The sequence below is a fragment of the Palaemon carinicauda genome, chromosome 8 (assembly GCF_036898095.1).
Source record: "Palaemon carinicauda isolate YSFRI2023 chromosome 8, ASM3689809v2, whole genome shotgun sequence".
NCBI classification, from domain to species: domain Eukaryota; kingdom Metazoa; phylum Arthropoda; class Malacostraca; order Decapoda; family Palaemonidae; genus Palaemon; species Palaemon carinicauda.
In genome coordinates, this window is record NC_090732.1 from 109,500,930 (window position 1) to 109,516,134 (window position 15,205).

The window sequence follows — 15,205 nt, forward strand, 5'->3', positions numbered from 1 at the left end:
TTGAGTCAATACTGTCGCGTCCCCCATACCCTGACGAGGTGGTATTGGGAACGTCCTAACCCAGAGTTCCTTCTGGAACTCCAGGTCAACTGCCTAGGACGGGTCACACTTCTTCCTTCACACACAAGCTTACGTAGGCCACATGGTTCCTTGCGAAGCAAGGAACTTGTGAGGTGCAGGGACTCCCTTTATCGAGTGCTACTCACTCGGATTCTGAGTCCCCGGGTAAAGCCAAAGCCAGTATGGCTGGGGACTTTTCACCCTACCTAAGGGGTAAGTCACCCTGTGTAAATAGCGTGGTTTGTATTTCGGTTACGGAACAAATGACAAATTCGAAGATAATTTGTATTTTTCCTAACCATACAAACCTTAGCTATTTACACACATTTGCCCGCCAGCCCTGTCCCCCAAGACAAGTCCTACCTCTAAGTGAAAGTGAGCATTCATCTGTGTGTGAGGGAAGGGAGGGGTAGCTAGCTACCACTCCCCTACCCCTCCCCGCTAACTAGCACGGGGGTAATACACCCTCGTTAAATTCTAATGGCTCGCCATTTCAGCTGCGCTAAAAGGTAAACCCTGTGTAAATAGCTAAGGTTTGTATGGTTAGAAAAAATACAAATTATCTTCGAATTTGTCATTTTTTCTATTTATGCGAGGCTGTGGATCGCCCAAATTTTCGCATAATTGGGGACCCTACTGTACTATAATACTTTGTACATAGATTATATAGCAGAACTCTACCTATGAATTTAATACGTTTCGGGACCTACTTCGTATATTAAAATAGTCGTATGTTGCATCAAATATTCCCATAAGTAAAGTATACACTGTAATTCATTTAATTCATTTCACAGTCCAAAAACCCACAAAAACTCCTTAATAGATACTGCAGATAATTACACATAGCAATAAAACAAATGCCCTCAAGTCGTAGTAGATGGCCCTGGCCTTCTCACATATGATCGATTCAGTGATCGTATTGCGAGCAATCTCTTTGTCCTTTATCCAAATGAGCAAAAGGTGTTCCACCTCTTCTACGGTAGGGCTGCGACATTTAGAGATGATCCCCTTGCATGGTTTGATCGCTTTAATGGCTCCCTCTTGCTTGATGATTGTCGAGATCGTAGACATGTTTCGGCCATATTGTTTAGTCAGATCACTCACACGCACACTGCACTCATGTTTTTCTATGATTTCTTGTTTTAATTGTAAGGAAAGCATTTCCTTCTTCCCCTTTTCACCACTACTACCACTCACACCAGCCTTCCTAGGACCCCTGATTATAAAATAAAGAAGAAAATTTGAAAAAGGAAGGTATCAAACTTTTGGAATTGCATCCATTTAATACAGTATTACTGTAGTAAAGTCAATATTTTAGCTTTGGAAAATCTTCCCAAACCAATTTACCACAATTTTTAAGTTTGCTTTGGAGAGGTGAGTCTACCCCAAGCGCACAACGTTGACTGGTAAAGGCAGTGGGTATTCCATTTACCATCACATATTCATGAAATATTGACTTTTGCGGGTATTCAATTACTTACCACCCACCAATGTTGAAGTTCGACTATATGCATCTTTTTACTTTTGTATTGTACAATATTCATTAGAATCAGCGAAAGCGTAGATTTGCATACTCCTTGAATTAACAAGTATCAGGAAAATATGTCATAAAGCAGGCATAACTGTTTCATTTCAAATACGTACCGGTGCTGTTCTATACTGTTGGAGTTTTACAATTCATGTAAACATAGACTTAAGAAATAGCCTTCATTTTCTTTTGTACCATTTTACAGATGAATACTGTACAGTATGGCATTAGGTTTAGGAAACTAAGCTATTTTTGTATTTTAGCTGATTTTGATTTTCATTTCAGTGGAGGAAGCTGTTCAAGTTTTACAGCATCGAGGTGAATTAGATACATGGGGTGCCACTCCAGAACTTTTAATATCAGACACGTCAGACCATTATCGAACATTTGGCATGCTAGAAAAATTGCTTCTTAATCCTGTAAAGTTATCTGAGGAATGGACTTTCCAATTAGAGCCAGCAGTTCAGAAAATGGTTATTCAAAAGTAAGTTACCTATCATATTGTGCACAATTTTAAAGTTTAAGAATGCAGTACTGTACAACTTTATTTAATGTTAGGTTAAACTACTTGTATTTGTACATTGCAGACATCCTTATTATTTTGTATAAATATAAGGGAAAGAGACAGACACTAATTGATGCTATCACAGAATAAGTCAGGTGTTAGGAAAACAGATGTTTTGTTACTCCAAGACTTGACACAAGAAGTGATCCATTTCAATTATGTCTCCTGTATTTTATTTTGATACTGGGATGCAGTTCTTAGAATTTGCAAAGCTTTGTGAATGTTGGTAAATTATGTCTTAATTTGATTGCAGGTACTATGATTTTGATGACATTGTGATTCGTGAAATTATCGGAAAGAAATTGAATGCTCGTACTCGTAAGGACCTTGATGATGTTGCAGAAAAAACTGGAGTGTTACTTCGATCTTGCAGGTACAGTGATGACGTGGTAGACAACCATTCCTAATCTTTTCAGTTATGCCATGAAGGTTCTACCTCTTGTATTTTTTTTTCTATTTTCACTTTAAAGTTTACATTACGCCATTTATGTTCCCATACGTAATGCAGTACACATTTTTCAACTTTAGTATGCATATTGTATGATTCAGTGAAACTGGAAACTACCATCAGCCTTTTTAACGAGGTAAACATAGCTGGCTGCCAGGTGAGTGGGAAGCCCTGCTGACCCGACAGATAGCAGGGAAGTTCTACCCACCCGATAGATAGCGCTAACCTTACTTTGACTTCGGCTGCCAGAGAATACAGATGTACCTCTTGATGCTCCTATTTTAGAGATTTTTGTAATTGGTCTGCTTTTTCTTTTGAGTATGTTTACTGTTTACTTGTTTGATGATTTCGGCTTCTTGTCTTTTACATGTGGTTGTGTCCTGAGAAATGTGGCAATGATAGGGTCAGTACTTGAATAAGCCAAAAGTTGACCTTCATAATCCTTGTAGCTGCTGTAGGGGCATGACTGATTGCAGGATTCCCCCTTGTCCTGAGTACAGTATAGGGAGTGGCCTCTGGTGCATTAATCTGAATTTGCAAAGGAGTCTAAGAAGGATTCTTCAGACTAGGTCTTGGGTATGCCCAAGCTGATACCCAAGAAGCTCTGTAGCTCCTTCAACCTTCCTTTGGAATCAAAGACTGCTACACACTCTTCTATCCTCTTCGAATCTGTCTGTCAGAGGAAGTAGAAAATAAGGGCATCCCTGCCCTTCCTCAGGGAGTTCTTTGAGGGAGACAGGAGTACTGGCTTCCTCTAGTGTTTGCCTCTCATAGTTTTCCCACTGCCATATTGAATGACAGTCCTCACAAACACCTGCACCTGGATGTGTTCTGGTCCACCTTTGGAATAGATGCTGCCCTTTTGGCAGAGAAACGTCTGGTGATTCTAGAAGCTACTAGATCTCAGCAGTCTTTTCACCCTGTTACTGCTCCCGTCCTTCCTGCTGAAAAGAGCTGTGAGGTGATGTGTCCTTGCTTACTGCTGCAGACAAGTCACCCCGATTGCTGAGGATATGTCTTCTGCCAAGAAAACCTTGACCTCAGCAAAGATGAGTGATTGTTCCCTATCACCTGCTTTGTCTGTTTCTGTTCCTTCTTCTTCTCTTTCTGAGGAGATGCTTGCTGCTAGGAAGAAGAGGCATTCTCTGAGGCACAGGACGACCAATCTGGAGAAGTCCCTTGAGTCTTCACCAGTGTCCTCTGCATGGTTTCATTGAAGTAGCTGCATTGTACAAAAACCTTCCCCCAAGGGAAGCCTCGAGGTACGAGGCTCAAGGACTAAGGCCCTTTCTTTAAGTGACAAGTCTCACAAGAGGCCTGCCACAGCTGCTACTAGTCATAACAATGAGCTATGCTCTTGACCCTCTCCTGCCTAGGGACATTCCACAGATGCCTTTTTGACTCCATCATCACATGCGGGAACATCCAACAAACAATGAAAGCTGCCCCAAATACCTCGACCTCTGACACTGATTGTGCTCTGGAATGAGACAAACAACAAACTCCTTCCCCACATGTATGTGCTAAGAAGGTTAGTCTTCCTACATGCTCATAAGAGCTGGAAGGAAAAGTTACCCTTCCACGTGCTGAGAAGGCACATAAAGGTAATCGTAAGGGCAACGAACCAAGAGCACGATCACTGAAGTGTCAGAAGTCACTGGAGAAATCACGATGAAGACACATATGCATTTTCATGATCACGTATCGTCCACTAATACCTTGTTCTTCGCCAGGGACATGCTCTTCGATACCTAGGCACTAGAGGGATGATCTAGGAAAACTAATCCTTTTCTGTCAACTAGGCACTATACCAACAATCTCCTGCGTGAGTACTATCACTGGCACATGCCCATTCACCAGAACATGCATGATCACCAGCACATTCACAATCACCATGCTATAGGTCTCCACGACCACGATCAACATGCGTTAAGCCAACATGCATTAGATCTTCACAATCACCATACTCTAAACCAACATGCGTTAGATCTTCACGATCACCAACACTCACACGATCACAACTCGCACAGTCACAACGAGCATGTTTGCCACGCTTTAAAGCTAATACACAAGCACAATCATGGGCACATGGCAAGTTTGCCAACAAGTGAACACTCAGTCTCGCTCTTGGTTCAAGGTACACTCAAGGTCTCCAGTGAAACTTCAATCGACCTCGCTATCTTGTTTACCTACACTACACATACACAAGCATCGGTTCGGGCATGTTCATTCCTAGGCGAAAACAATTAAACTTTCAAAACATTCATGCTCATCGTCTCATGAAAATAGGGCACAAAATCAATGGAATCACAATCCCCAAGAACTAAGCTAAGGCAGCTCACACTCTGGCTTCACACTTCATGCTCTCTGTTGACCTACTAAAGGACAAATATTTTCAAATACCAATCCATTCTTCCGGCAGAAAGTACCTCCACTTCATCCTAAAGTGTTCACACAAGTGTTCACTCTAGTCTTAGCTTGGGCCCATTTGAACCGGATTCACATTCTTTGATATCCCAATGATTGGTTGTTCCTGTCGTCCACGAGTAGACAGTTGCTCGTGCATCTGGACAAAGTTTATCCATATGTTCTATTAATTATAATGTTTTCTTGTTTTATAGTTTGGTCGTATCTAGTATACAGCCAGCCCTCATTATTGCGGGTTCTGTCTTCGCGGATTCAATCATTCGCGATACAGAGAACTATATAACCTATTAGATAAAAAGTCACGTATTCGCGGTTTTACAATAAGTACTCTTATAGCCTGATGATTTCAAACTGACTGCTCCTTTGCACCCTACATGTTTTGTGCTGTTTCCCTCTCCACACAGCTCAACCCCCTCATCACAGTCTCGCATCATCTCCCCTTGCATGTGCATTCCGTTGCAATGTAAAAAAGTAATGTAAAAAATCTGTACATATCCAGTGTAAAGTGCTTTTAATATTAAATGTGATACGTACATTACGCAGTTACTCAAATCTCAAAACGTTGAAAAGAATTAGTGTAACAAGCTTTGAAGGTATAGAAATAAAATTTACGCCAAAAAATAGAAGAATACACTATCCTTTGTAACAGTCTACCAACCTACTAGAACAAACACTAGTATCTTTTTTGAAGAATTCGGTGCTCTCATTAAGATGATTATCATGGAGAAAAACAAATTAGTTATCTGTGGAGACTTAAAATTTTTCGATGGTTGACGCATCAAATCCTGACGCTTTGGCATTTAGTGAGTTACTAGAATCATAACGACTAGTGAATAATATCGACTGTACAACTACTTTAACTGGGCATACGCAAGACTTAGTTATAAGTGATGACATGAATAATATTGTATCTGATATAAAAGTCGAAGATAAATGTACTATCTCCCCAGTACACAAACTTATTACGTTTAATCTACCTCTACAGAAACATACATTAGTAAAGAAAATAAACTTTAGACTTGAATCAAATTTTTCTCCTACCATATTTATTGAAGAAGTTACAGAGATAATAAATGATGCTATCAACATTCTCTGTGATCATGATGACCAATGTCTGTTAGGAGCTAAGTGTGCTAACTGTCTTATGAACACTTATAATAAAGTGCGTAAAAGTGAATATGATACCATGTGCCCACCGATGGAAAAGACTGTAATCGTAAAAGACCAATCTCCTTGGTTTGATGGAGAGACTTTGGTAAAAAAAAAAAAAAAAAAAAAAAAAAAAAAAGATGTAAGGAAAGAAAGTGGAATAGGTTAAAAACTGAAAGTAATTGAGTAAGAATACGAAACTGCTGTGTGTCAACATAACTACCTACTAAGAAGGAAAAAAAGTGAATACTATTAGAGAAAGATCATCGAAGCAGCAACAGACATAAATAAGTTATATTGTCTCATGAATGGTATAATGGGAAATGTAAAAGAAAAGAAGCTAGCTGATGGATACAGTGACCAGGAACTAGCAAATTATTTTCTAGTATTCTTTAAAAACAAAATTGAAAATATAACCAGGTCATTTGTAAATACTCAACATCAGATTAATGATACACCAGGCACATAGGCAAAATTAATACGATTTAACAACATAACACAAGATAACATCACCAGAATTATCAAGAGAGCAAAGAAAACAAACTGAGCGATCGATCCTATGCCAATATCTGAAGTAATTGGAGAGAGAGACTTTTCTAGTCTAGCCAAAATAATAATGAGAATAGAAAATGCAAGCATTGATGAATGTAAGTTTCCTAAATCTGAGAAAATGGCTATAGTCACACCAGTTCTGAAAAATGCACCGGACTACCAAGAATTAAGCTCATATAGACCTATTTCAAATTTATTCTTTGTCTCAAAAGTGCTTGAATATGTAATTCTTGAACAACTAGTCAGCCACTTAGAAGTAATAGAAGCTTTGTCTGACAACCAATCTGCTTAAAGAAAACTACACTCTACGGAGACATTCATCTGCTCTGTTGTAAATGATATGCTAGAAATGATGGATGAAAATAATTGTGGTATATTAATAGTGCTCGATCTCAGTGCTGCTTTTGATACAGTTATGCATGAACTGCTACTAAATGATCTACGGTCCATTGGCGTTGGAGATCAAGCCTTCGAATACCTAAAAGACTACTTAGTTGGTAGAAATTACTGTGTACAAATTGGAAACTCTTATTCATCATATGAACCCTTCAACAGAGGGGTACCCCAGGGGAGTGTACTTGGCCCAATCTTATTCTGCATCTATACTATTGGTCTATCGAAAATGCTACAAAAGCATGGCATGAAGTTTAAACTATTTGCTGAAGACACACAATTTTATTTCTCCATAAATGATATACACTACTTAAACTCTAAACCGAATCCTTGACAGTGTTAGAGAATGAATGACATTTAAACAACTAAAGTTAAATGAGAACAAAACTGAATTCATGGTGGTGGGCAAGAGAAACAGTGTGAAAAACTTAGGTAATATTTAAATGAACATAAATAATGACTTGGTGCCGATATCTAGTAAAGTTCGAGCTCTAGGTGTATTTCTTGACTGTAACATGTCTCTAAATGCCCAAATAAATAATATAATAAAAACTACTGGTATCATCTAAGAAATATTGTGTTTTTAAAAAAGTACCTGGACGAAAATTCTGTAAAGAAACTTGTGATAAACTGTGTTATTAACCGGATTGATTACTGCAACTCTATCTATTACAATTTACCACAAGTGCATCTTAAGAAAGTACAAAACATAATAAACAGAGGAGCAAGACTAATAAAAGGCATCCCACCTAGAGAAAGGATCACCCCTATACTAATCGATTTACACTGGCTGCCGATTAAAGTGAAAATTGAATTTAGAATATGTACATCAACCCACCAAGTTATCAGAAATGGGCGTCCAAAATACTTAAGAGAATTGCTACATATTGCACAGCCAACAAATCGTGTCGACATGAGTATAGTTACAGATGGCTTCAAACTGTTGGAACCTAGAATTAGGTCTACTTTAGGCTCCAGAGCCTTAAATATGCAGCCCCGAGACTATATGATAAGATCCCACAAAACATTCAAATGATTGAAGACATTAAGGCTTTCAAGAGGAAAATGAAGACTTTCTTATTTCAGGAGTCCTATGACAGTGACGATTTAACAGTAAATGAACAATGCGCAATATGAAACATTAAATACTCTGAACAAACAAGGTAAAACGATAGTGGAGGTCCTGTAGAGAGTGGGGTTCCCCTGCTGTATGGGACCGGAAAAGCAGCCATCAAAGAAAGTAAAGAAGAAACAGTCGACGCCTCAAGAGTTGCATTATACTTCAGACTTACTGCGTAAAACTTTGTACATACACAGTTAGTTGTGTTGTACTGATACTTTTTCTTTTTATTTTTATTTTTTAGAGTATTCATTGTATATTAGTGTTATTGTTATTTTTCAATATTTAACTTAGCCGGTGATTATAATAGCTGCAACTCTGTTGCTCGACAGAAAACTCTACGGTAAAACTCGCCAGCGATCGCTACACAGGTTGCGGGTGTGCCCAACAGCGCCAGCTGTCGTCCAGATACCCAGTACTCAATGTAAACAAAGACTCAATTTTCTCTCTGTCGAGCTATCGACAAGACGTACTTACTCGCTGTTGCTAAACTGGAGTTTTTTCACAACTAATTGGTGAAGTACTTTATTCTAGTTTTGAGCTTTCGCTATGCAGGTGTTTTATCTTCATCTTAAATCTTGAACTCGTTTTGGATAGATTTAATTATGGTGACAAAGAGAGTATGGTCTTTCTTTCACTTTTAAATGGCCGACCCTTCCCTTAGACGGAAGTGTGTTTAGGCTTTTAGTAATTATCTTATCACGTTATAGATTTTCCTCTATATATTTTATATCTCTCCGCCTTTATTAGGCCTCTTCGATTAACTTTCCTTTTATTATAAACATATAAAAATAAATTTTAATGTTTTGTTTATATAGACCTTTCCTGAGAGTAGGCGGTCCTAACTTGGAAACCGAAGTTAATCAACGTTGAGCCCTTTATATCGTAATTAGCTTTTAAAGAGCTAAGGATTTAAAACTTTTTAAATGTAATATTTATGAAAGAATTTCTTTGATAGTCTTCGTACTGTTTTCAAAGATGAACTAACGTTTAGTTTATTTATGCTACGCAGTTGTTGACGTTCAGGACGTTCAACATGCGCTCTATCGTTACGATAGAGAGAGAGTGTATCACGGTTTCACTTTGCAGTAAGAGTAAATCGATTCTGACGTTTTGTTCATTCTTTCTTAGCTTAAATGTTTTAAATTCTAATTTAAAGGAACTTTTTATTTGAAAAACCTTTCAGTTTTTTCCTTTAGTCAAATAACATGTTTTTTTGACGAAATATAATTGGGCTCTTCTCTTAGGTGCGAAATCAAGAGAGAAAGAGAGAGAGAGATAGAGACGGAGGGAGAGAGAGGAGAGAAAACGTTCCGTTCAAGCGGGTAACGTTGTTCTCGTGTTACTCGCGTCCCTAGTCGCTGTACGGGGAGGAAGGATAAAACTTTTTTAGGTTTTTATTCTCGTCCCCAGGCTATGTGCGGTGAGAGATTGAAAACGTAGTTTATATGAACTAGTGTTTAGTCTCTTTCCCAGCCACTGATTGTTTTATCTTAAAATATGTTTTCTGTTTTTTTGCTGGTATTAATGAGCTTGCATTATACGACTGATTTCGCAATTACTACCTTTTAATGAAGGGTAGAATTGCGTGTTTCAGGTAGAAATCAGTAAAAGTTTCGATTTCAGTGAAATAAGTGCAAAACAAAAAATCGAAGTGACAAAGTGATATGCGCAAAGTGTTACAGTGTTGCGTCCGAGGGTTCGTCTGTTCGTGCCTGTCGTTCACCTAGTCCGGGACCTCTTGCATGCTCCCAAGCCCAGGGGAGAAGTAATGTCAAACGACTTATGGGTTCGAGAGGCCTTGATCAACGAACAGACGTTTTCCCTCTATGGTATCGGGTGTATCTTACCAAGATCTCTCCTACCATAAGACGAGAGAGACGTTGTTTCTCCTCGTCATCCGAAGGCTTTTCGCATAAGAAACCTGTCACAAGGTTTCGAAGCCCTTAGGCAAAAGTCAGTCCTTTCAGGACAGGTCCAGCGTCCTGGTTACAACCATTAGGACAGCTCTGACCCTATGCAGTCATCGGATAACTGCTCGCCGCCTAACAAAAGCGTAACACAGACTCCGAGAGTCTTTTTTTGTTGGCAAAGTGTTGCGGTCACAGACGTTACCCTCGTCTCTTACCACAACCATTTCCGTTGATCCTTAATGGGTTGTATGGCAAGACATGCAGTATATGCTTGCCTCCCTTATGGAAGACTATTCTGCCGATTAGTCCGTTGAGTCTAGCCGTTTATCTCATCGATATCCTGGCTTTCAGCCAACCTAACGTTCCTTTGTGCTTACTGTTGACGTTGGCGTAGCTTAGTCACGTCAGTCAGGTTGTTTAGAACCACACTCGATGCGGTCTCGTGTGGTTTTTCAGCCGCATTTGGACGTTAGGCCACTTGCTGATGCTCCTGTTGACGTTCAAGACGTTCACTAACAATCGGAGTTGACTTGTTTTGACGCTGTGCGTCAACCTCCGCATTCTAGAGTTGTTTTGACTGCTCAGTCTAGGCAGTCAAAGCAGTCTCGAGTGGACGCTGTGCGTCCTCACGCACCTGTTGTGGTTGACAGTTCAGTTGTTGACAGTTCACAGACTGTCAAGCAGTTACATGACGTTGCGTTCTGGTCCGCTACTAATGCACCAGTGAGTGTGGACTCTGCTTGTAAAGCATTGCCACCACGGTAGGTCTCTCCCTTGCTTGAGACTCAGCTTTTATCGGACAAGGTTCCTGTAGATGAGGAAGTTGCTGTTCCCCTCCTACTGATATTCCCTTGAGGACTCTGTCAGATGGAGAGAAGCCTAAAGCTGCTTAGCCTCCTATGGACTTTAATTAAATCATGATGATTTTTTTAAGGATCTTTGTCCGGATCTTTTTGTAACTGCTGCTCCTCGTTCGCCTAAACGTCAGAGCTTACACTAGGCCTAGCCACTTCGAAGCCGTTGTTTTTAAGCTAGTGCTCTCTCGCTCTCCTAGAGAGCTTTAAGTTGGCTAGGCGACTGGTTTTTCACCAGGAGGAGTTTGGGGGATACAGCCTTTGCTTTCCCTTCTTTTAAACTGGTTTATAGAGCGAGAGTCTGATATGACACGAGAGAAGTTCTCGGCTTGGGAGTTCATGCCTCTGCCCAGATAGACTTCTCAATTCTCGTAGACTCTCCCTGGCGCCTTGCCAGGAGACGCTCCAAGTTGTTTACAGGTCAACTTCACAGCTGTTTTCGAGCCTTTGAAGTTTTGCTATACAATTATGTCATGCATAACAAGGCTTTCAGGGATGGTAAGCGGTACCGCCTCAGTCGCTAACCCCGTCTGTTGCCACACCTGCTCCCGTAGACCCTAAATGGGCTTTGCTGCAAGACATGCAGTCCAAGCTTGCGTCCTTGATAGAGGACTTTAATGCGGAGAAGGTTGCTACCGAACCTTCTGGCCAACAACCTTCCAACCGGTCGGTTGTGCGCCCTGTTGACGCTGAGGTAACCTACTCGCGTCTGCCAGTTGAGGTGGTTCCTCCACCGATGCGACCCAGTGTGGGTTGCCAGCCGCACGTTGACGTTAAGCGACGCTCGGAGGTGGTTGTTGACGTTCAGGACGTTCAACAACCAGCAGAGGTGACTTGTTTTGACGCAGTGCGTCAACCTCAGCAACCCGGTAGGGTGTTGACTGCACAACCCAGACGGTCTAGACAGTCTAGGGTTGACGCTGTGCTTCCTCGCGCACCCATAGTTGTTGACAGTTCACAGACTGTGCAGCAGTTCCATGATGTTGTGTCCGGCTCCGTCACGCATCCATCAGTGCGACCGGACTTAGCGAGCCAGACGTTGCCCACTCCGTTGCCGTTTCCTCATCAGTTTTCGGATGAGGAACCCTCTGATGAGGACGTTGCTGAACAACAAGACGATCAGCCCCCAGAATAGATCAAGCCCTGCTATCCATCCAGAAGATGCTGAAGAAGGAACGCTGCTCAGTCAGGCTGTGGATGAGTCTGGTAGGGACACTGTCATCCGTGGAACAATTTGTGTCACTAGGAAGACTACACTTCCGTCCTCTTCAATACCATCTAGCTTTTCACTGGAAAAAGGACAAGACGCTAGAAGCGGTCTCGATCCCGGTTTCCGAAAAGATAAAGTCTTGTCTGACTTGGTGGAAGGACAATATCAACCTAAGAGAGGGTCTTCCCCTGGCTGTTCAGACTCCCAACCACGTTCTCTTCTCGGACGCATCGGACGTGGGCTGGGGCGCGACACTAGACGGTCGGGAATGCTCAGGACTGTGGAACTCGAGTCAGAGGAGCATGCATATCAACTGCAAGGAGCTGTTGGCAGTACATCTGGCCTTGAAAAGCTTCAAGTCTCTCCTTCGAGGCAAAGTGGTGGAAGTTAACTCGGACATCACCACGGCCTTGGCGTACATCTCCAAATAAGGAGGTACCCACTAACTGACGTTGTACGAGATCGCAAGGGACCTGCTCATCTGGTCAAAAGGTCAAGACATCTCCCTAGTATCGAGGTTCATCCAAGGCGACTTGAACGTCATAACAGATTGTCTCAGTCGGAAAGGGCAAGTAATTCCAACCGAATGGACCCTCCACAAGGATGTGTGCAAGAGACTTTGGGCCACTTGGGGTAAAACCATCCATAGATCTCTTTGCAACCTCGCTGACCAAGAGACTTCCAATCTATTGCTCTCCAGTCCCGGACCCAGCAGCAATACATATAGATGCTTTCCTCCTAGATTGGTCACATCTGGATCTCTACGCATTCCCACCGTTCAAGATTGTCAACAAGGTACTGCAGAAGTTCGCCTCTCACGAAGGGACAAGGTTGACGTTAGTTGCTTCCCTCTGGCCCGCGAGAGAATGGTTCACCGAGATACTTCGATGGTTAGTAGACGTTCCCAGTAGTCTTCCTCTAAGGGTAGACCTTCTACGTCAGCCACACGTAAAGAAGGTACTCCAAAGCCTCCACGCTCTTCGTCTGACTGCCTTCAGACTATCGAAAGACTCTCGAGAGCTAGAGGCTTTTCGAAGAAAGCAGCCAGTGCGATTGCTAGAGCAAGGAGAGCTTCTTCCATTAGAGTCTACCAATCGAAGTGGGAAGTCTTCCGAGACTGGTGCAAGTCAGTTTCTGTATCTTCGACCAGTACCTCTGTAGCTCAAATACCTGTTTTTCTCTTATACCTGAGAAAAGGACGATCCCTTTCAGCTCCCACTATCAAGGGCTACAGAAGCATGTTGGCATCGGTCTTCCGGCATAGAGGCTTAGATCTTTCCAAACATAAAGATCTGCAAGACCTCCTTAAGTCTTTTGAGACCACCAAGGAGCGTCGTTTGGCTACCCCTGGATGGAATTTAGACGTGGTACTAAGATTCTTCATGTCAGATAGGTTGGAGCCGTTACAATCAGCCTCCCTGAAAGATCTCACTCCTAAGACTTTTCCTGGTATGCTTAGCCTCGGCTAAAAGAGTCAGTGAGATTCATGCCTTCAGCAAGAACATAGAATTTTCGTCAGAAAAAGCCACTTGTTCGCTACAACTTGGTTTTCTAGCCAAAAATGAGCTGCCTTCTCGGCCTTGGCCTAAATCTTTCGATATCCCCAGCTTATCGGAGATCGTAGGCAATGAACTAGAAAGAGTCTTATGCCCTGTTAGAGCTCTTAAGTTCTATTTAAAGCCTACTAAACCTTTACAAGGCCAATCTGAAGCTTTATGGTGTTCAGTTAAGAAACCATCCTTGCCTTTGTCAAAGAATGCTTGGTCAGACTTTATCAGATTGTTAATACGAGAAGCTCATTCACATCTGAGTGAGGAAGACCGAACTTTGCTTAAGGTGAAGACGCACGAAGTTAGAGCTGTAACAACTTCCGTGGCCTTTAAGCAAAATATATCTCTGCAAAGTATAATGGACGCAACCTATTGGAGAAGCAAGTCAGTGTTCGCGTCATTTTACTTGAAAGATGTCCAGTCTCTTTACAAGAACTGCTACACACTGGGACCATTCGTAGCAGCGAGTGCAGTAATGGGTGAGGGCTCAACCACTACAATTCCCTAATTCCATACCCTTTTAATCTTTCTCTTGAAATGTTTTTATTGTTGTTTTTTGGGTTGTCCGGAAGGCTAAGAAGCCTTTCGCATCCTGGTTGATTTGGCGGGTGGTCAAAGTCATTTCTTGAGAGCGCCTAGATTAGGGGTTTTGATGAGGTCCTGTTGTATGGGTTGCAACCCTTGATACTTCAGATCCTAGGGGTCGATCAGCATCCTAAGAGGATCGCGAGGCTCCGTAAGGAAGACGTACTTAAAAAGGCAGAGTAATTGTTCAAGTCGACTTCCTTACCAGGTACCTATTTATTTTGTTTTTGTTATTTTGATAACTTCTAAAATGAAATAAAAACTCTTAGCTCATAATAATGTAAACATTTATTGCTGGTCTCTACCCACCCCCCTGGGTGTGAATCAGCTATTATAATCACCGGCTAAGTTAAATATTGAAAAATGTTATTTTGATAATAAAATAAATTTTTGAATATACTTACCCGGTGATTATAAATTAAAGGACCCTCCCTTCCTCCCCAATAGAGACGCAGTGGAACGAGGAGAAAATTGAGTCTTTGTTTACATTGAGTACTGGGTATCTGGACGACAGATGGCGCTGTTGGGCACACCCGCAACCTGTGTAGCGATCGCTGGCGAGTTTTACCGTAGAGTTTTCTGTCGAGCAACAGAGTTGCAGCTATTATAATCACCGGGTAAGTATATTCAAAAATTTATTTTATTATCAAAATAACATATTAACTACTGTACACTACTACTGTATATGCAAAATACTATACTTTACAGTGGTACTGTAATGTAAATACCTGTATAGGCTACGTGTACGGTAAGTTTGAATGATGTGCATCAAAAACAGCGATCACTTATGAGTGTTACCTTGGCTGATTAAGCTGTACTGAAGTGATAGTACTGTACATATATTACAGTAA

The 15,205-nt window shown here is 41.4% G+C and overlaps 1 protein-coding gene across 2 annotated transcripts in view; it reads left to right on the forward strand.

The window, feature by feature from the left end:
* LOC137645826 (acidic fibroblast growth factor intracellular-binding protein-like) overlaps positions 1-15,205 on the forward strand; it is a 165,155-nt gene that overhangs the window by 23,459 nt on the left and 126,491 nt on the right. For both annotated transcript variants that reach the window (XM_068378803.1, XM_068378802.1), the window contains exons 2-3: positions 1,874-2,072; positions 2,407-2,526. In XM_068378803.1, the coding sequence (XP_068234904.1) occupies positions 1,874-2,072; positions 2,407-2,526 (319 nt within the window). The remainder of the gene's footprint in view (positions 1-1,873; positions 2,073-2,406; positions 2,527-15,205) is intronic.